The following is a 23,548-nucleotide window of genomic DNA, read 5'->3' on the forward strand; positions in this document are numbered from 1 at the left end:
TGCATGCTTAACAAATTGATGATGATGTTGGCTAATAAATTGTACAAGGGCTGATATTTACACTGCAGGATCATGTTTGATGGTAGTAGAAGCTCTTGATGACTGGATCACAGCTCCAACATGAAAAAATGATGATTTTTGACCTACATTAAAAACTTAACATTGAGAGTGAAATTATTAAAATATTCACGAAAATAATCGACTACGATACGATTAATAAAGATCTTAGATATTAAAATAAAATTGATCAGCACTCTGATTATTCTAAATCTGACTATCTCTCGACTCTGAACATGAATCGGATGATTCAACCTCGATCTCCTCGCATTCTATAACGTCATATTCGTCATCATCTTCATTTTGAGTTTCAAATTCAAGCTCTTCTTGGGGACCAACGGAACCAGTAACCCAAAGAGCTATATCCTTTACTTTCTTCCATGCCGGAAGCAATTCGTAGTAGGATTTGTGCACTTGTGGGATTACACCTTCTTTTACCATGTCTAGCAGATCACGTTTCTTCGCGACGGAAATCGGCAGCAGCTCACTGTAAGCATTTTTCTGGAGAGAAAACGAATCGAAATCGCTGATATCTACCTTATTTCAAAGGATAATCTCTTGTTCAAAGTTCTCAGCGCGGACATCGTATTTAAACAGCAAAAATTGCGAATTCTGGACAAAACGAAAAACTTTGACATTTAGCCAGTGAATTTTCTTCGTTTTCGTGTCTTTTTTCCGATTTACGAAAAACTTCTTGGCCAGACTGCATACGTCATAAAAGTCCTTGAAAGTAAGTGGTTGGACATCGTAGGGCTTTGGATTTTTTCTAGCAACCTTCATGATGTTATGGTAATCATTCGGCAGATAGCATTTTACGTTTTTTCGTCCATTTTCTAATGCGCTATGCATTGAATCAGCTTCGATGTAACTGTGGCCGGATTCGCAGTATTTTAAATCAACTGTTTCTATATTCGGTAAATTGAACTGCTTACTGTTTATAAAATAGAACAGGGCACAAATTCCGATTGTTTCACATTTTAACCACTTTGGACATACTTACAGCATAATTAGTTAATTATGCCCAAATGACACTTATAACGTAAAACGACATTTTATCTTTTGACATAATAACAAGGTAAATAGACATTATCGTAGTTTATATATGCATATAACGTAGCCGACTCGTAATCATCTCTAGGTTATATTCGTTCCTTCGCTGTATTTCCTTCTGTTCTTCCTTTATACGGTGGATTTCGTATCTCGTCATCCATTTGGTACGTCCGTTTAACAAGCATAAGGTATGCTCTCCTACGATTCGTTTCGTAATGACTAGAGGAAGAACAAAACATTCGTTAGAATTATGTGAAGCATGAAGTGGCTTTACTTAGCCAGTACACTGAAAGAAATGAATGGCAACTGTTCACCAAGTTTGTAGCAATCAATACCATATGAGTAGCAAATTTGTGACAGAGTCGTTTAATTGTAGAGGCTTTTTAGATTGTGTTAATGGTTCACTTAATTGTATTGGAATGATTACTACAAATTCATCAACAATTTTTACAAGCAAAGGAACCACTTTTAAAAATCTGGAAATGATTCCGGTATATAAAAGATCGATCCTTATATTTGTAAGAACTATTACTACAAAAAAATGAAGCGCTATTTTAAAATGTGAGATTGATCCCATTACATAAAAGCTTCATCCTTATATTTGTAAGAACTATTGCTACAAAAAAGTGAAACACTATTTTAAAATGTAAGATCACATAAAATATTTGCAAGAAAGGCTGCTACAAATAAAGTAGCCTGTCAATTCTTTATTGGATTCAAACAATTGAAGAACTAACCAGCTATTTTACTTATAGCAACAATTTTTGCTAATGTTTTATGCATTCTTACATTTAAATAGTGTTCAATTTTTTTTTTGTAGCAACATTTCTTACAAAGACAGAACGTGTAGTAATCATGCCAATGCTATAACTTGAACCATTACTGTAATGTAAAAAACCTTCCCAATAAAATACCATCACAAATCTTCTATAAAAATATATACCTACTCATATGGTATACGAATTATTTGGAAAAAAAAAATACACTCATAATGCAGATATACTTGGTTTATTATTTCAATGTACAAACGATACTTGAAACAAACATCTTCGCGAAAATTACAAGAAATTCTTCACGATAAATTTACCATGTTTAGTCGTAAATTTACAGGTTAAACTATCGAAAAGTTCACTATTTATTAATCTATAAGAACTAGCATTATTATAAATTTTATAAGCTTGCACATGAGAATCGAGATAAGCTTCTAATTTTGACACAACGAACCAAATATCATTGCTTCGACTCACAAACATGAGTTCAATTGAAAAAAAGTTGGGTTCAGATTGATCATTCTCAGCTGGAAAAACTAATGCATATCCGGTTGTAATTTTCTTATCAAAGTATTGAACCCATTTTGTTGAATGAATTTCTGAATATCCGGCAGCAGTTAGCTCAGCAGCCATTATTTTATTTTCTAAATCGTTTACAATGATATTTGTAGTCGCGCCAGTTTGCCAAATCGGCTGAAATATTTGTTCACAAAGAAAAGTATAATTCAACATTAGTTGGTTTTTTATAGCAATAGTACGACAAACATTAATTCTACATATAGCAGCTCTCGATGTAATTTTACCAACACGATGCTTAGATTCATAGCGAATTGACGAACACTTCCACAGTGGACCCACACTTTCCATTACCCTAGGATAATGGGTGAGAAAATGGTGCTTTGGCTTGATGCTGCCAGGAAATACATCCTGTAGGGTTTCCAGATATTCTTCAATTATTACCTTAAAATAGTCTATTAGATCGCGATAATACGCCGGACATAATACGATATCTATTATTTTTTTGAGTAAAACGTAAATTTCCCAGTGAGGATCACCTACTGGAATCAAATTGCCGATGAGCAAACCACAATTTTTCATGAATGACGACATTTCGCTTGAAGACATTTTTAATTTTGATTTCAAGTGGGTTTCCATTATTTCTGGCGGTTTATTATCCCACCCATAATGGAACCCCTTCATTCTTTCGTTCAAATCAAATAAAGTTAAAATTTTTTTTGTGTTTATAAAGTAGTCTAACATTTTTGCCATATCATACTGGCATATTCCTTCGAACAAATCATGCATAGAGTCAACGCAAATATTTTTGGTAATATGGAAGTCCGTTTCATGAAAAATGCACTCCTCAATTATACCAGTCTGTTTCGTATCTTTTAGGAGAACTTGTTGCTTATAATTACTTTCATTTCTCAACAAATCTTCTTTCTCTTCAAAATTGAATTGAAATTCGTTTAAACCAATCATGCAAAATCTACATGGAAAATTAGAATTGAAACTTTCACAAAAACCGAATAGACCATGTATTCCCAAATTATCCCCCAAAATTAAACACAACTTGAAGTACAACTTTGTTCTGATAAATGAACCATTGCGGAGGTCGGAAGGATAATCGATAGTAATACCTTCATTTTCAAGAAACTGCAATTCTTCAATTGCTTTTTTAAAAATAACTTTATTTTTGAAAACCTTCCTATCGAGAGTATTGAATAACACAAATAAAAATATTGCGCTTAATTTTGAGTTCAATTCAGGAGGTAAACATGGTATGGATATGTATATTGCACCGCATTTCTGAATACCGGCATGAGAACCAAGAGCATTATTGTTCTCGTAGTCGTCGTAGTAGAGAAACACAGGAAGAACTTTTTTATCTCCGAAGTCTAAATGTTTTTTTTGCCAAAATGAACCTTGAACAAAATTTGTTATTATTTCAGAATTTTTCATCAACGAATCATAATAGGACATTGTTCGAATATAAACTTCTCGAGTCTCAAAGAACTGTTTGAACACCTCTCTTATAGGAATAAACTCTGCCGTTGTTTTTACAGGAGTAAAGGTTTGCACACCATCAACCAGTTTATACTCATCTCGTTCACCTAAGAGATACTGAGTGGGTGAAATGTATGTTCCTAACTTTCGAAATTTTGCAAGTTGTAAGTGTTCTGATTTCAATTTAGTAAACGAATTTTTTGCTTCATTAAAACAATTTTTTATATCTTCCTTGTCTTGAGATTCACCCACTCGTTCAAAATGCTTGTCGACCTCGTTTTCAATAATTTCTAATTGCGACCTCATGAAATTATCAAAATCATTGATTATTGAAACGATTCTCTTTCTTGGAACATCGGCGTAACTGTGAAGCTTCGCTAGAAAAGCAACAGCAGGAGGAATATCAGAATTCGATTTTTTTACAGAAGGTTCTACAGAAGGTTCCGGAAGTGAAGAGGATTCAGCAGGAGAAACGAATAGATTTGTATTTGATGGTCCAATATCATTTGACGTAATATTTAAAATCGGAGTCGAATCGTTAATTTGATTTGGATCATTTGGTACATGTTTTTGAATACAATGTTTTTTAAAAGAATTCAGCAATGAAAATTTTCGAAGGCAATTTTCATAGGTGCAACAAAAAAAACTGAGATGAGAATGAACTCGGCTGATGTGTGAAAGTAATATTTCGATCGAACCAAACTCTTGATTGCATGAAAAGCAACGCATTTTGTAAAAAAAAAAAATTCAAAATCTGATTATAGGTATATATGCAAATAAAAAATTGGATGATAAAAATATAAGAACGCATCGACTGTGTCAAAAAAACTGATTGCTTTAAAAGCAGCACGATTAAAACTAAAATGGAATAGTACTTAATATGTATACGTACGAGTAAATAAAAAAATGAACGATAAAAATAAGCGTATGTCGAGAACTCATCGACTGGGTTGAAACGACTGATTGCTCTAAAATCAGCTCAATTAAAACTAAAACGGAAAAATACTTATGTATATAGGTATAAAAAAATATACGATGAAAAATAAGCGTATTATAACTAAGAACTCTTCGACTGCATCGAAAAAACGAAATTTGCTATAAAATCAGCACGATTAAAACTGAAATGGAATGGTAGATATACCGCGAGTAAGTTTCACTGTAAGTCAGTGATTAAAACACTCAGTTGGGTGCCAATTTTGTCAACTTTGTGTGTAATATTATATGCCGCTATTTGTAACAATAACCACACATTTTTGGCTGCGGCTGGATACTCCAAATCGAGAACATAGAAAGACGAAAAGGTAAATATCACCGCATCGAGAGCCGACGTAAACGTATAGTAGTGATCGTTGATTAATGCATAGAACGATTCGATTTGTGTATAACTTCCAACGAAAATCATGAAGGGTTGTACAGTTCTTTTCTGATCCAGATACTCCTTCTTTTTTTTTTCTACAGCTGTTTTTACTTCATTCGGAGTCTGAAACAAATGTGCATGAAAAATTATCAGAAAACATAAGCAATAATTTATTCCTCACATAAAAACAAAAAAATTTTTTTTTCAACTTTAAGCTTTCATAACTTTTTTTTTATCAGGCGGATACCTTACAAGCTTAGTTTATTTCGTAAAAAGTTTATATTTTGGGTTTATTTCCACCCGAATTTTGAAAAAGAAAATAAGCTAGAGCAAAGCGAGGGCAAAAGCCTTTGAAAATTTGTGTATCAAGGAAGTAAAAAATCACGTTTTTCTTTCGTCACAGGCCCATATCGGAAATTTGCAATTTCGTTTTTTCAAAATTCCTGAGATTTTTTCGTAAAAATTACAAAATTATCAGAAAACATAAGCAATAATTTATTCCTTACACAAAATTTCGACGAGTAGCTAAATGTTATTTAAAAACCAAAAAAAAAACAATTTCTTCAACTTTCCAACTTTGAGCTTTCATAATTTTTTTTTCTATAAAGCGGATACCTTAACCTTTCAAATTCACAAGGAAACCTCTTGAGGTGTCCGTCTCCGATTTGAACGGGACCGCGATTTTTGGACAGAGCATGTTCTAAAACCCCCAAATCCAAATTTTCAGCTGCCCAACTTCATTTTTCGAATTTTGGCGAATTTTTGAAAATCCAAAATTGACTATTTTGGTGATTTATGTTTTTTTTAAAAAAAAAGTACGTACTTGATCAGTAAAAATGTTCAAAATAAGTCCTAAAACTGATATTAACACCCCTAATCCAAATTTCGCCATTTCTAGCCATTCTAGAGCCTCCAGTGCGATTTTTCAATTTCTCCAGAATTTTCAAATTGCTCCACAAGGCGTGAATATGAAGTTGGGCAACTAAAAATCGTGTTGTGTGTTATACTTACTCGACCTGTTTAACGAATTTATCCACATTTGAGCCGATTCTGGAGCGGACACCTCAAGAGTGGTTTTTTGACCAGCTTTTTTTCAAAATAAAAATATTCAAAAATCAAAAATTTCCCGTTTGCGAGAAAATTTTTGAAATTTGCGCGAATCGTAGTATTTTGTCATGAACTAACCCCACGAGAGCGAATTTCACCATTTCCAGCTATCCTGGAGGCTCCAGCGCGATTTTTCAATTTCTCCAGAATTTTCAATTTGCTCCAGAAGGCGTGAATATGAAGTTGGGCAGCTAAAAATCGAGTTGTGTGTTATGCTCGAACTGTTCAACGAATTTATTCACATTTGAGCTGATTCTGGAAAGGACACCTCAAGAGTGGGTTTTTGACCAGCTTTTTTTCAAAATAAAAATATCCAAAAACCAAAAATTCCTCGTTTGTGAGAAATTTTTTGAAATTTGCGCGAATCGCTGTATTCTGTCATTAATTAACCACACAAGAGCGAATTTCGCCATTTCCAGCCTTTCTTGGGCCTCCCTTTAATTTTTGGATATCTTTATTATGAAAAAAGCTGGTCAAAAACTCACTCTTGAGGTGTCCTTTCCAGAATCTGCTCAAATGTGAATAAATTCGTTGAACAGTTCGAGCATAACACACAACTCGATTTTTAGCTGCCCAACTTCATATTCACGCCTTCTGGAGAAATTGAAAAATCGCGCTGGAGCCTCCAGGATAGCTGGAAATGGTGAAATTCGCTCTCGTGGGGTTAGTTCATGACAAAATACTACGATTCGCGCTAATTTCAAAAATTTTCTCGCAAACAGGAAATTTTTGATTTTTGAATATTTTTATTTTGAAAAAAAGCTGGTCAAAAAACCACTCTTGAGGTGTCCGCTCCAGAATCGGCTCAAATGTGGATAAATTCGTTAAACAGGTCGAGTAAGTATAACACACAACACAATTTTTAGCTGCCCAACTTCATATTCACGCCTTGTGGAGCAAATTGAAAATGCTGGAGAAATTGAAAAATCGCACTGGAGGCTCCAGAATGGCTAGAAATGGCGAAATTTGGATTAGGCGGGTTAATATCAGTTTTAGGACTTATTTTGAACATTTTTACTGATCGAGTACGTGCTATTTTTCTTTAAAAAAAAAGCATAAATCACCAAAATAGTCAAAATTTTGGATTTTCAAAAATTCGCCAAAATTCGAAAAATGAACTTGGGCGGCTGAAAATTTGGATTTGTGGGTTTTAGAACATACTCGGTCCAAAAATCGCAGTCCCGTTCAAATCGGTGGTGGACACCCCAAGTGGTTCCCTTGTCAGTTTATTTTGTGAAGGCTTTAAAACTTATTTTTTCAAAAAAAATTTCCACCCGAATTTTGAAAAAGAAAACAAGCTAGAGCGAAGCGAGGGCAAAAGCCTTTGAAAATTTGTGTATCAAGAAGTAAAAAATCACGTTTTTCTTTCATCACAGGCCCATATCGGAAATTTGCAAATGATCATTTTTTCAAAATTCCAGAGATTTTTTTGTACAAATTACAAAATTATCAGAAAACATAAGCAATAGGTACCTAATTTATTCCTTACACAAAATTTCGACGAGTAGTTGAATCTTATTTAAAAATAAAAAAAAAACTATTTCTTCAAGTTTCCAACTTTGAGCTTTCATAACTTTTTTCTATCAAGCGGATACCTTTCAAACTTACTTTATTTCGTAAAAAGTTTATATTTTGGCTTTAAAACTTATTTTTTCAAAAGAAATTTCCACCCGAATTTTGAAAAAGAAAATAAGCTAGCGAAGCGAGGGCAAAAGTCTTTGAAAATTTGTGCATCAAGAAGTAAAAAATTACGTTTTTCTTTCATCGCAGACCCATGTCTGAAATTTGCAATTTATCGTTTTTTCAAAATTCTAGTGATTTTTCCATCAAAATTACAAAATTCCTTGATACGCATGAAATTTCCACCCGAATTTTGAAAAAGAAAACAAGCTAGAGCGAAGCGAGGGCAAAAGTCTTCGAAAATTTGTGTATCAAGAAGTAAAAAATCACGTTTTTTTTTCATCACAGGCCCATATTTAAAATTTTCAATATTGATCGTTTTCAAAATTCCATGAATTTTTTTGTGGAAATTACAAAATTCCTAGACTATTCCAGGATTTCCAGAAGAATGGACATCCTGATTAACAAAGTGAAATTTTTCTCAGGAAAATTTTCAAAAAAATTGAAATCGGAAGTAAAATTTCATACAAAGTATTTTTCATTCTCAGTCAAAATTGTAAAGAAAAACAATATGTACAACACAATTTTTTTCATGCAGCATTGATTTGTTTTAAAATTCTACTTTACCTCGACACGAATAATAAAATCGTCAGCAATTTCAGTTGCACTTGGCCGGAACGCTGTCTCGTTTCTTTTACGTTTTCCAGAAGTTATTGGCTTCACTAGAAATGGAATGGTTTGCAATATAATGGCATCTTGTTGATCTGAAAAAGAGGAATATGCACATTGATAAAAATTCATTGGCAGGAATAGGTAGGTAATAATGCTAGTCGTCATCTTATAGTTACCTTCTGGTAAATTATTAATTCCAGTCCAAGCCTCTAAGAATTCGGGAGTCAAACTCAATAGCAATTTTTTGTTTTGTAAAATAACTTTAATAAACGCAGCTCGTAAATTTCCGTTCCAACGGCTTCTAAATTCTTCGATTTTAGACGGGTACAACTTTTCGAAATCAATATTGATCTACAATAAAGCAAAATTACACGCAATTGTAATATTATGTACATTAAAGGAAGGAATTAAGTAATGTGCGGCTAGATTAACTGAATGATCATACAAATATGCGTGCATTTCATTCATTTCAAAAATGAAAAATTAACAGGGTATGCTCATAAATGCGTGCGAATCATAATAGCTACATATATTACAAGCAAAACATGCAGGCAGGATTTCTCAATATTAACTATAGTGGCAGCAATGTACGTAAGCAATCAGATGCAAATATACCAAATTAATTCCAATTTCGAGAGAAAGGAAGCTATATAAATCGAAATATTCAGTTGGTGTTTGCTTCGAAAATTGTTTGCGACGGATTGCAAAAGTATTTGACCAGTGAGTAGTAATCGTCTCCGCAGGTTCAATATTATTTTGAAGCCAAATCAAATTTTCATCGTCCTGATCGACTAAGTCTTCTAGAATTCATGGTTAAAGAAACATAATTTAGGCATGGCGGATATGCAGATTATAAAAAAAGTACCTAAATCAAATATCACAGCTTCTGAAATTAATGTAGGATGAAATGTAAAAATTACCATCTTCAAGTTCGACTACATTTCTACCCAAATCGTTGCTCTCTTCGTCCGTTGTTGGTTCACACAGAATACCATCTGCCTTCAAACATTTACGTATATACTGATGGCGATCTAATAATTTACCATGCGCGTTACAAGGCCTGCCATTCACTCTTCTATAAGCGGTATAGTATGTTCCAACTTTTTCTGTAGGAAAAAGGCTAACTATTTCCATCGCTAATTCTATAAACCTTTGTGGAGAAATTCTATTCAAAAGAAAATAGGAAAACAACCGTATTTAGAACAATAAAATCAAACGAGTTTTCAATTTTATTCCACTTGCATCTCACTTGAAATTTTCTATTTTGTCCGCAATCGAAGATCTTTCAAACGCTGAGTCGCGTTCTCGTGCAATAACTAGATGGGCAATCGAATTTCGGTGTTGCCTCGTGAGTTTCCCACGGTTAGCATAAGACAATAAACTTATTCTACCGTCCGATGAGTTTCTGAGATAAGTCTTGTTATATGTGGAAGCGCATTAAGTGCATAAGCCAGTGCATGTAATTAAAAATGAATCGAAAAGAGAAATTAGTAAATTTGGTATTACTCCTAAATACATACTTATGCATTCGTTAAGTAAGTACACAAAATACCTGTAAGCTGTTGTCAAGCGGTTGTAATACATACGTCGTGATGGTTTCTGGGCCACCAACATTATTACTCTCACCTTGAGTAAAAATAAGCGAAATAGAGTAAGCATTATCTATCTTCAATAAATGATGAAATTGACTGTGAAATACTTACTCATGGTACTTGTAGAAGGAGAAGCCATTACACTTGTAGAAGGAGAAGCCATTACTTCATGAAAAATGAACAATTAAAATTATCTCACTGAACATAAAATTCTGGAAATAACATAAAGGTAACGTGTAAACCGAACACAAACACAATTTCACTGAAGTGATCACCGAATCTTGCTTTAAAAAAAGAAACAGTAAACACAATGGCGATGAAACCGAAAAAACGTTAACATATTCGATTCAAATTTCCTAGAATTCCAACACAGCTGCCTTGATGGTCACGTACGCGTTATAGCATTTCATGCTAGTGTTGTAGGAGTGATTTTCAAATGTGTAGCAATGGTTACTGTGTAAACAGTAAAAAGTTGAGAGAATTTTCATTTGCCATTATGGTACAAGCGATTTCCAAATTTGTAGCAACAGTTCCAATAAATATGATAATAGGTATTCCATCATATTCATTGGAACTGTTGCTACAAAATTGGAAATCGCTTTTACCATAATGGAAAATGATGCTACTCATTGAGATTAAGGTTTCCAGAGTACCAAAGAACAGAAAATATGTTTTTTAGTCGTGGTTCTTATATGTTGTATGGCAATTGCTCTTTGAGATATAGGGAGGAATGCTGAAAATACAGTGATGATTTCTATATTTTAATTATTTATTACCTTGCTTGTTTTAGAGGGATTATTACTACTTTTTTAGTAATGGTTCTTATTTTTACAGCTTTCACGACCCAAATTGTAACAAATTACAATTTTTCAATGATTGTAGAAATTGTTCCTACAAAACTGTAGGTGACTCCGTTGAGAAATATTTTTTTTTTTCAGTGTACTAAGTATCTAGTATCCCCATAGTTCTAATCGTACAGAGATCGGTCTTCATTTGACACATATTGGACTAATATGAGTTGTATGATATCCAATCTCTGTACCCACGTTAGTTTTTCACTCGAAGGTTTTCATGCTATTGAAACTGAAAGAGTAGACTGGAAAGAAATGGTCACTTGTAAGGAATGGATAATGGGATTAGCAGTTTAGTGTTAGTAAAAAGCGAGATGAGTTAATTTTTATTTGTAACTTACTCAGAGCCAGTACTCTTTCCATTTTACCAAGTTCCAAATCCGTTCTTTTCGTATAGTACAATATCTACCACTTCTGCGGGATTTCGACGTTATTGAAGATATCAGATGCTGATCCGTCGTTGTAGGATACTTCTTTCGCAATTATGCGTTATAAAAGGCAAGAAATAAAATATACTTTCCACAATTCGAAAATCCGACAATAGCAAAAGACATTAAGCAATCCGTTATTGAAAGGTAAAATTATTCAAATAATTTGCCAAGATAGCTCAAAACACCGGAGAGTTACTCAGGAATAAAGTCCAACTACACATACTATGTTGTCGATAAATAAAATAAATTCATTTGACACAACAACTTAACTGATTTATTGCTACGTAATTATACATAGGCACATAATCAATCTCTCGATCAATGAAGTTGCCTAAGCTCCGTAACAAGGCAGAATAATCACACAAAAGACCAGTAATTATCAAGTAGCTATTATGTAGTGTCATGTAAGGATGCCTAAATAGAAATAGTTAGGCAATTGTACTGGCATAAATTCGATGATCCTCTTCAAGGTTAAAATCATAGGTGGGAAAATTGATAACTTAGGACGTTAGGTACTTACCTACCTAACGTCAGTATGTTTTTGGTAATTCGAGTATATGAACGTGTTCGTTCGAATATTTTTTATCTTTTTGATAATGTAAATGGAACATTCTCTTTTCAATTATTAAATGGTGTAGTATTTCGGTACGCGAGTTCGATTTATTTCAAATGATATATTTTCAACTTTAGTTCCTGAGTATGCATCAAATGGAGTAAGTTCTTAATTCGAGCAAACCGGCTAGGCTGAGGTAACTCCTCATGCCGTAGTTCCGGGCAGTATTTAGGGCTTTCTCAAACTAGGCTACTATATAATTCAGCTAAGAATTGTAGTCGCAACTTATTAATTAGATAATCAAGGAGATGGTTTTTTCTTAAGCTTGCAATTTAGATAATCCAGTTAAGGATTTAATTCGCCTAGTTTTCAAATAAGATAATCTAGTGAAAGATTTCAATATGTAACCATCTCATTTTATTCCTTGGAATTAAAATGTACGTAATTTTTAATTACTAATTCGAGTTAGATAAAACTAGGACATTGTCCGAAAATGGTTTATGATTGTAGACTCTGTCTACCTTGTAAATAGATATGTTCCCCTGTTTTGGTTTGAGATTACTCGAAAGCTATCTCCATTTTATTAGAGCATTAATTTATGTTGATATAGGTAGGTTATCATTTCCTATACAAACTCACCCCATTTATCTCAACAGTAAAATTCCTATACCTATTCCTACTCACTTACGTTCCCAAGTCCAAAAATTTTCCTATTTACAAATCAATCTATATCACAGTAGATGGGCCATTGATAAGACTGATTGTTGACAAATGGAGCATAGATCACTTCTGGACATTGCATTTCAATATTATACTTATTTTTATGCACATAGTAAAGTAGCATGTCAGAATATTTTAGGATAGCAAGTGTCAAGCTCCTTATATTATTTACTTGAAATTGAAATGAAACTATGTCGATAACACACCACATATAAATTGACTTAATAATTATTATCAATTATGATAAATGAATTAGAGAAATCTTCCTGCGCTACTTGATTGATAATAATAGATAAACTTACAGTGAGAAAAATATAAAAAATGACAAAATTGAATAAAAAAAATTGATTGGAAAATGAATATGAAGTTCCTTTCTCTGGGAGAGAAATTGGGTTAGAATATCCCCAACAGAGGGAGTGAAGTGAGATGTTCCTCTTTTCCTAGGATGGGGGTCCTGCGGTGTTTTTCTAAAAGAGAGACGAAATAGTCGTGTTTAAAAGATTCCCAGTACTCATCTAGGACCTGGGAAATGTGACACTGGAGGTCTCAAAAACAGTTCGCCGAGGTCCGTATTAATATTTGTTGGACCTAATTTTAGAAAATGATTCCGAGTCAGGATTTGAATAGGTTCATCTGACATGTAGGTCAATGGTCTGCTATTTACAATATCAGACACTATTGCTAGAGCAGTTTGAAATTCCTCAAAATGTAATAATTTAAACAACCAAAATCATATTTATACGAGTAGAAAATGGGTATTCATGGTTATCTAATTATAATTACATTGTCGAAGGTATCAAAATATAGAAGGACCGTTATTAGCCTACAATTATGAAAATAGAGGTTGGAATAGAAAAATTATTTTAAATAAAATTAATAATAACAGTATCAAAATTTATTGATATAAATACAGTAAATCCCCGCCATTCAATACATTACTCAATAATTTAAGTAGGTATGAATGTACATTTTGATTTTACTAAAAAATAGAATAGGTAGATAATTGATATGTTTAAACATAGTTCAAGTTGGTGTGTAGGTATATATTTTTTCTCAACATTTCGAATGTGTTTAGGTATCTACTGTTTAGCTAGCCTCTTTCTTTACTGTCCTCTTTCGTTCTTTTTATCAGAGTGCAGTTTAGATTTTGCGGCAAACAGTACTCCGTTTGTATCTGTTTCCGCAAGATTTTTTCGCAAATCAGAATTCCATTTACGTTTTTGAGATTCCCTCAAATCGATGAATTCCTTTTTTTTGGACCCTGCAAGAGTACTTGTACTGGTCTCTGATGAAGTTGCACCGGAAAATATACTATCTAGCCATGAATTATTCCTTTTATTGAAGCGATTCATCCCATGACCACAAGATTTTTTCAGACTGTTATATTCCCTAGTAAAAAATGACTAAAAATGTGGAAATTTGGAAATTTGGGTTTATTGTACAAAGTAAAAAATTATAAAATTGTTGAATTTTAAAAATAATAGAAATAAAAAATTATCAAAGTAAAAAATATGTACCAAGAAAATTCAAATAAAATACCAATTAAAATAAATAAAAAAAATAAGTAAATATAATTAAAAACTTACAGTTTTGGATAATTTGCCTCGTTGCTCCAAATTTGTGAATTAAATAAAAGAAACACGAACTCGGGAATGTAAATTAAATAAAAATAAAAAATTGGATATTTAAATTGAGTAAAAAAAATTAAAGAGATAAAATGTGTGAAATTGAAATACTTTGCGAAAATTCAATGTAGACTTTTAAAAAATTATATAATTAAATAAATTCGCGATCTACTGACGGAAAGAATACTTGAAATTATTAAAAACACACGAAAATTCGGAATTGAACTCTTGAAAAATTGAAAATGAACTGGGCTTTAACAAAAATTAGTTAACACTCGAAAATCCGAAAATGAACTGATTTTTAAGTCTCTCCTTTGCCTGTATTTATATTAAATTGGACAATATAAGCAAGAGGGAGACTTTGGGCACCTGGATGAGGCCTATGTTATTTTGTGGTCATTTTCAATAGCCAGTTAATAAGTTCCAATAGCTATTGAAAATGTACCTATCACAAGACAACAGTTTTTTAACAGAAATTTGTAAAAAGAGGGTTTGTTGACTTTTATGACCAAGGTAATAAAATCACTTGACATGATTTTTAAAGGGAGGAAAACAGCGCTGCCTATTGGTATCGGCACGTGAACAATTACGTTGATCAAAAAGTCGTAAAATTTATAACAAGAGATCTATTTGTTATATTTTTTACCAATTGTCCATTTTTGCAGATGTTTGTGGTTGCCTAAAGTAAGATTTTATGGCTAACGGAAAAATCAAAGGAAACCTGAATTAAAGTTGTAAAAGTCATCCGAATTTTAAGCAAAGCTTTATATAATCAATTTTTGATTATTGGGTAAACAATATAGGCTCATCCGGGGGTTTGGGGCAGGTGTTCATATACCAAGGGTGATTTGGTTTCTACCTATTTCATAATATTTTGTCATGTTTCGAAATATTATGAAATACCCTTATTTTAGAACTAGAGAAGAGATTTAGATTGTAGGTATATTACACCTCCCCCCTTAGGAAAAATTTCGAGAGCAACGAGAAATTTCTAAATATAGTGACTAATATATGTATACTGCCTTCTAATTAAATTAAATTTGAAATTTTAGGATTATATCTATTCAAGTAATTAGCAGTTTAGTACCTATGTCACACAAGTAAAAATATAAATAATATAAAAAATAAAATGTTAGATCAGGCTACATGCACTGATTCTACCGGTGATGCTCTGGACCTCAAGGTCATCATTGTCTTGTTCATTCGTTAAATCAATAGTTTCTTCAGGAACAACTGGAACTATTTCTAATGCCTCAGCACGTGGCTGAGGTTTATGCCATGGCGGAATTTCGTATGGGATGTCCCCAGTGTGGATACGGACTGTTGTGACTGGAGTCCCCAATGTAAATATAGGTAGGTCCCTCAGAGACCATGGTGTGGAAGAAACATCGCTTAGGTCATCAGGTAATGGAGGAGGAGTAGCATTGTTTGTTGAATCGACTTGGTTGTTCATCTCTTGATTTACAGGTGGCTCAGTGGCCCCTTCGATCAATTGATCGAAGTGGTAATGGCAATAGTGCAGATGTTGTTCGTTATCGTGCTGGACACGGGACATAACCAACCAGTTTTCCGCACTTGCTGCCAGAATTTGATCCAATTTTTCGTTGATGTTTCTGAAGTTCTCCCTCATTATGTTACAATTCATCTGACGAAGATTATTAATTGCCTCTTGTAATGTTTCAATTTGTTGTTGTATTTTGTCGAATCCCGACGGCTCTACTCTCGCTTTTTTAGGAGCAAAGATAGGGCTGGTACTGGTTCTTTTCGACATATTTGAGTGCTTAATTGGTGACTTGAATAGTTGAAATTTGTTATTTGGTTAGTTGGTTCTGAAAAAGGACAGATATTAGTAAAGCGAAGCACAAACGTTATTAAAAATATTGTAAGCAGTGTTGCATGAAGGAAAAGAACAGCTGCCATCAAGCAAAAGCATATAGTTGAAAATAGAAGTAGGGTATAAATTTTGTGGGGAAATTATTTGTCTTATTAATCAAAATTTTATTCCGATGCAACCTTAGAAGGTTTTGCACGTGGTCGAAGAGAATATCTAGAATTATTTGGAATATCGCTTAATTCAGATATTTCAACTGGTTCTTCAGGATCATCATAGTCTTGTCTCCTAGTGCAATTTGTGAGAGCTCTAATTATCAAACAGTTTTGGAAACACTGTCCACAGGAATTAGGAAGGGGTAAATTTTCACGATAAGGGAGATGAATTGATTGATTTTGGAGTTTTTGTCTTCTATACTGAATGAAGTTGATGATAATTCTGAGTAAGTAGATCAGGATTATTAAACCAGTTACGTAGCAAAATGTATTCCACCAATTATGAGATGGAGCAGGTTGAGGTTTCAATATATTTTCCTGGAGTATCTCATCAAATTGATTTAGCTTGTGAGATAAGAATTTGAGTTCTCGTGTATGTAAGTTTGTCAATCTCAAGGGCTCGAAAGTTGTATTTTGTAACAGAGTAGATACTGGGTTTGAAAAGTTCAGTTCCTTGAAGGGTATGGTTGGTGCAATATTTTCATATTCAAATGTGGTTTCAGATTCTGCATAAATAATTGTATTTGAAGTGTATCCTTGGCAATCAGGTTGGAGTTGTATGACACCTCGTCCATTTAGTATAAAATCAGTCATAGGTTGAGTTTCTTTGCATACAAGTGAGAGGGAGACTGGTTGGCTCAAAATGTAAAGCCATTTATTGTTACGAAGTTGATGCCAAATTTCAGTCTCAGCTACTAAAGTGGAAATTTTGCAAGTTTCTTGAATAACTTTTGGTTGGGTAGTTATTATAGATACTTCACAAGGTGGGTTTGTAAAACTTCTGTGAATTATTGGATTGACACAAATGAAATCAAAAGGTAGAATCTCTTCACATTGGTTAAGATCTTGAACTTTTGCATACTGAGTACGGACTTGATTCAAAAGAAGGTAAGGGAAATTTGGTTCAATAAATCTCAATACTCTAGGTGATTGATCAGAAGGTGTTGGAAGGGGTAAAATTCTGAATAGTTCATACTTTTGAACTTGTACAAGAGGAATTTTCAAAGCAAAGATTAGTCTTTTTCTGATGATCTGTAGGAATCTATTTTAATCAATGAATTGTACCAATGAGTTTCCATGCTCTCCCAAACCAAGGTGCATAAGCAGAGGTGCCAATTGATTTTGTTCGATGTCACGAAAGCTTTGACCTTGTAATCTTGTAATTGTACATTATTTCCAACCATAGGTTGTACAAATTGAAACATAGAGATGCATTATCAGAAATTAGCACATGTGGTACACGGCGAGTTGTTGTTAATCTGAGGAGGGCTAAATAGCAATTATATCCTGTCAAATCGGGTACTAATTCCAAATGCACCACTCCTGTCACCAGACACACAAATACTTGTGAGAAAAGCCAACTCAAACGTGTTGTGACAATCTGAACTAAAATCACTGAAGTACTCCTATCTCCACTGAAAGTATAAGTAATTTATTAAAAAGCTGCGGCAAGTGAGAGGATTTTGCGGACCTTGGGTTTAATTTTTTCTCAAATTCATTGTCAAAAAATATAGAATCATTTTAGTTTCAAAAGAGTTTGCAATTTTGGCGAGGAATTTCATGGCGAGGTCAAGGTATTTAACAACAAGGACAAAATACTTTGCAACGCAGTTCATGATTATTTTTCATATTTTCATATTCTGTATTCACATCGCCATAAATATTTTCCTCTTTATTACTATAATTTCCCATTTAAAATTTAAATCAAGAAATAAATTTCAAAATGGAAATAGCACAGAAGAATATTTTCTCTGAGTACAGTACACTAAAAACACAATTTCATGCACAGTACTTACTACCATGCAGAAATAATTAAAATAAAAATATTTAAATCTACAAATTATTTATAATATACCTACTTACGTGTAATGATCCAGTGAAGATGTTGGCCAGTTGAATTCAACAAAAAAAATATTCAGAAGGCAAAACAAAAAATTATAAAGAAAATTTTTGTTTAAAAACTTTTGAATAATAATTAAAATGATTTAAAATTTCCAGAAGGATTTTAACACAACTGGAAAATAATTAAAACTGTTTTGTAAAGTGAATTTTGCAAGAGAAACAAATCAATTTTAGGTGAAATGCATAAAATTTTCACATCATTTCATGCAAACCAGTCCTACCAACTGCGCCAAAAATTATTCCTATCAAGTTCCCTTTTGAAATATTGTTGTATTCTCATTTTGTCTCATGTTTATTGTTAGTTCATCATATGAACTTGAAACATATCAAATCACTTTTGTCATTTCTCACACCACAGAGTGTTTGGAAGCATTCTGGGAATATTTTTTGCATGATTTTATTCTCCTTTTGTCTCATGTTTATTGTTAGTTCATCACTTCATCATTAGTTTTTTGAAACAATGATTTAAATCGTGTGTGTTTGATTTACATAGAGTGCAAAAACGGTTACTAAAGTTCCTCTAATAGTTGAGACTCATGTTTTTTTCTCAAAATATAAACATCATAATTTAATTTTCAATTCATCCCAAGATCCAAAAGTATATGGGGTAAGAGTAGATTTGGCAGGTGATTTTATTTTTGCCAATACTGTCAATAACAATGCATGTTGTTGATCAGGATGACAGAGCTCAAACACATTACATAATATGTATTGCAATCAGAGAGAAAATCCGAAAGTGTGTTACGATCGCCATTAAGAGTGGGTGTAATAAGGGAACTCATTTAAGTAATTGGATATCGCGGATCTAATGGTTGTTTGCGAGGATTTTCTACATCATCTTCGAGTTCTGGATCAATAAAATTTTCTGGTTCAATATCTGCCATTTCAAAAATTAAAATAATTTTTAATATTCAAAAATTGAAATAAATAAATTTTTTTATTCATTAAAGTCTTAATACAAAAAAGAAAAGATAATTAATTAATATTTTTAAAAATTTATTTCTATAAATGTAATTTTAAATTAATTAATCTATAGTTTTGAAAATCGGGGCAAACGATAACAAAAATTTATATCAAAATAATAATGAAATTGAAGCTGAGAAATTTAAAATTGAAAAAAAGTTCAACTAGAAAATTTGGGAAATTGAATGTATCCGAAAATTGAGAAAAAAGACTAAAATACTTACCGGAGAACTCGGAAAATGAAATGCCTCTTCGGTAATCTAAAATAAACTTACATATGGAGAACAGACGTTCTACAGCTGCAGAACTGCACAACAACGTATTAAATTTGACAAAAACATTTTTTATCACTTTTTGATTTTCAATCATCGAAATATTCTGGCGAGTATCATTCAAAACATTTTTAACAGCATCCTTTGCACGTTACAGCTTTAAAGCCTCATGGTCATCAGTTTCGAGATAATCATTCTTTTTACTTTGGCTCTGCATACACAACTGGAGAAATGAGTCATTGTCATTTAGAACGGAATTGGAAGAGTGGTTTTGGTCTCTAAAAGAAAAAATGCTGTGAAAATTGTTGAACTGAATCGAATTATGAACACCTACTCCTATCATATGGTCATTTTCATTGATTGAAATTTGAAATAAAATAATATAAACTAGAATAATTGATAAAATGGAATGAAAAAAAACCTTGATACTGACGTACGCAGATCTGTACCGTCAAAGTCATCATCACAAAATTTGAGAAAAGCGTTTTCAAGTAATCCAATGAATTCATCTTTTGAATGCTGAAAGATTTCATCGTTTACGAATGGACCCACTTTCAAACTGGGATGAGATAAAGTTGCTAGCACGGCAATATCAAATGTTTTATGCGATCGGCTTCTTTTTCTGGTACACAAAAAAAAATATTTTAAATCTTCTAAGTACGAGGTGAACTAATACTTCTTTAGCTAAAGATTTGGCAATCGATGTTGCTTGAGAATCCGCGATCAGGTTTCACATGGAAACTTTGCGAGCAAATATATGTAGTGAGGGAAAAAATTCCATACATTGCGTTCGATTGAATTTTTCCTACGAACAGGCAGACGAAGAATTATTTCATTAACTATGAGCCAAAAGAATACGAACGAAAATGGCCTTCGTTCGAGTCGATAGTATACCTAGATAAGTAAATGCAAAACATTACATGAGAAATTAAACCATTTATAACGTAATTATGAAAATCTAGTATAAGTATTCAAATTGAATTAAACAACACATATAAAGTATCGAAATAGGTAAAATGAGTAAAATATTTTTAGAATACAAATACCACGAATCGGCTATTAAAATATAAAGAATAAAAGCTCCCACGACGCAACTCGACGCAAACCAGTCCAAATTTGACAAATATGAATTTTGGAGATTATTTCCCTGTAACTGAAAATAAGGAAAGTTCAAACCTACTGGTTTGAGTAAGCTTCTAAAATAAAATAAAATAACTTAACCAAAAGAGCAAAATACACCTAAGAGAAACCTCAAAATTGATAGAAGACCCTAATTGAATCCTATCTACAAAAAACGACGATATTTAAAAATGTTTGAATAAAAGTTGAGAAAAATAATAAAGACGAGACACCTACCTAGCTATAACGAAAAAGAGGGTAGAAAATTGCCGCTGCACATAGAATTGTATAAAGTTCAAAAATGAAAATATTGAAAATGATCGAAGACTTACATAACTAGGCTGTTCGCCATCGCCTGCACCACCGCCGCCGAGATCATCATTACTATGAACGGACATTTTTAAGTCGAATTACCCACCGAATTAGCGAAATAATCGCGTAAGTTCGAAAGTACACGAATTCACGAATATCAAAAGTTCAAATTAAAATTGTACGCAAAATCGCGATAAATTCGTCGAGGAAAAAATAGCGAGAACCGAGAAACAATTTAATAAAGACAAGAACGCAACAACTAGAAGTTAATACCTCAACGTATAAAAGACAAAAGCGAGGAGAATCGTTGGAAATTGCACTCGGTGGTGTATTTCAACGTTTCCCCTCCCTTGAGCCTTTTCGAGACAAAGAATTTGCCTAAAGTAGATGGCCAGTTGGGGATGAAGATTCTTTGTATATTTTGTTGAATCTTTATCCTACCAAACTGGGCCGGGGGGGGGGAGTAGAAAAGGTAGGTAATGAGTTTGTGACGTCATTCGCGTCTGAACGAATGTTCGATGAGAATGACGAACGAACGATTCACTCTCTGTGAATTTTTCACTGAGTCGAAATTTGTGAAATTTTATTTCACGATTTTCGACACTTATCCAAACAAATAGCAACTGGCTTCATTACAGTTGAGTATGCTTCGAGGTATTTCTTCTCGGCAGACGACAAAAAATCAACAGGAAATTTCTTCAAGTTCAAAAATATGGAAAATAGCGCATAAAAAAAATAGCAATTTTGACTGTTTTAATCGTCATTGTCAAGGTTATCTTTCGGCTTATCGCTTCTCTTGGTTTTGTAGAAGGAGCATACATGGTCGGAACATATTTAGTGACTAAATTTTTCACGTTCTTGTACTTTGCAGACTTCACTGGCAGGTAATTGGATTATAGAATTTTGTCATCAGTAGGAAACGTAACGGATACTTGTTTTTGGTTTACCATAACTTCAAAGCAATGTTACTAAAGACAGGATTCTCAATGCTGGAACTAACCGAAAACATTCCCACTTCAATGTACCAGAAATAACGCAGTTTTTGTATTTTGAACGACGTTGTAGGGAAATGTTTGAAAGTATTTCCAAAATGCGAACGATAATCCAGAATAATTTTTCAATCAATGTGAACGACATGAAACGAATTTGATGCGTAGCTAATTTTTTCTGCGTACTGCTCTTGAGTATAGATCTCGCATTATTGTAAACATACTAGTTCAACAGTACTGAAAGATGCGTCGCAAGGAAGGAAACTTTGTCCAGGCAAAGGGAAAATGTGAAAAACAGCATTCAATTGTTTAGTTTCCACCATTGTGTCTTCTCTAAAGAAATAGGGCATGTGTGTTCAACAAAAACAGTACAAAGAGTGTTCAATATGTCTTTTTGTAATTCTGGAATGGATCCTTTGTTTTTTCTGAGATGAAAATGAAATAAAAATTTGTACCTAGCATAAATTTTACTTTCATTAAACATTGAAAAAATAAAGAAAACAAAATTTTTAATGTAAGTAGGTAATTAAAAGTTAAGAAAAAAGTAATATTTGAATTTGGCTTTAATAAAAATCAAAAAAAGAACAAAAAATGAAATTCTAAAAATTGAAAAAAAAATAGCAAGAAAACAATTTAAATTAAGCTTTAAGTAACTGTTTTCTAGTTTTAGCTTTGCAAAATTTTGTAATAACATCATCGAATTCAATATTTTTCAATATTGAAGATTCAATGTGTAGGATGGAGAGATGTTGTAGTCTAAGTATCCTTTGAAACAGAGGCTTGAAGATAATTTTTAATTCTGTTCAGGGCAGAGAAACTCCTTCCTACAGAGCAATTCGTTAAGGGTGTGCATAATGCCAGTTGAAATATCACGTCCACATACAGGTACACAATTTACATTTATACCTTCAGCTTCAGGAAGTGTAATATCACCATTGTTTTAGGGAAATATACATATGACATGATTTTTACAAAATAATAATGAAAATGAAATAAGACACACTGTGTACTAATAAATTCTGAATAGTGTTTTCAGGTAATTTCAAATAATAATTAAAATGATATAAAATTTCCAAAAAGATTTTAACACAACTGGAAAATGATTCAAAATCAAACTATTTTGCAAAATGAATTATGCTAGAGGAACAAATCAATATTTTAGGTGAATAAAATTGTTGAAAGGAATTCAACAGAAATGTGAATTTAGAAATTAACTGGTCACTGAAATGACATAAAAATTTACCATGCATTAAATTTTCACATCATTTCATGCAAACCAGTCCTACCAACTGTGCCAAAACTTATTCCTATCAAGTTCCCTTTTAGTCAGGGAGCCCAACCTGAAAAAATGTACGATGGGGGTTGAAATTGGGGACCCGGCCCAAAAGTTACTATATGTAGTACTCTTTCCAGAAATGCCACTCTGGCAATTCGCAGGTGGGGCTTTTAAGCACAGCGAAAGCTCAAAGTTCACAATTTTTATGAACTTTCAACTTGGAAAGTTTTATGGCTGAAACCGGGGGATTCTTATAG

The 23,548-nt window shown here is 32.8% G+C and overlaps 2 protein-coding genes across 2 annotated transcripts; both read right to left on the minus strand.

Moving 5' to 3' along the window:
- Positions 1-1,751: 1,751 nt before the first annotated feature.
- LOC135850010 (uncharacterized) lies at positions 1,752-4,613 on the minus strand. The gene has a single exon (XM_065370700.1). The coding sequence runs from the start codon at positions 4,611-4,613 to the stop codon at positions 2,166-2,168; it is 2,448 nt and encodes an 815-aa protein (XP_065226772.1). The 3' UTR covers positions 1,752-2,165.
- Positions 3,858-10,395, minus strand: LOC135836183 (uncharacterized). The gene is made up of 6 exons (XM_065350842.1): positions 10,344-10,395; positions 10,227-10,266; positions 9,580-9,805; positions 8,817-8,991; positions 8,596-8,732; positions 3,858-5,364 (listed from the first exon to the last, which is right to left on the minus strand). Exons 1-6 carry the CDS (start codon positions 10,393-10,395, stop codon positions 5,038-5,040), a joined length of 957 nt encoding a protein of 318 aa, XP_065206914.1. The 3' UTR covers positions 3,858-5,037.
- Positions 10,396-23,548: the final 13,153 nt, after the last annotated feature.

This window comes from Planococcus citri, chromosome 1 (genome assembly GCF_950023065.1).
Source record: "Planococcus citri chromosome 1, ihPlaCitr1.1, whole genome shotgun sequence".
Taxonomy (NCBI): Eukaryota; Metazoa; Arthropoda; class Insecta; order Hemiptera; family Pseudococcidae; genus Planococcus; species Planococcus citri.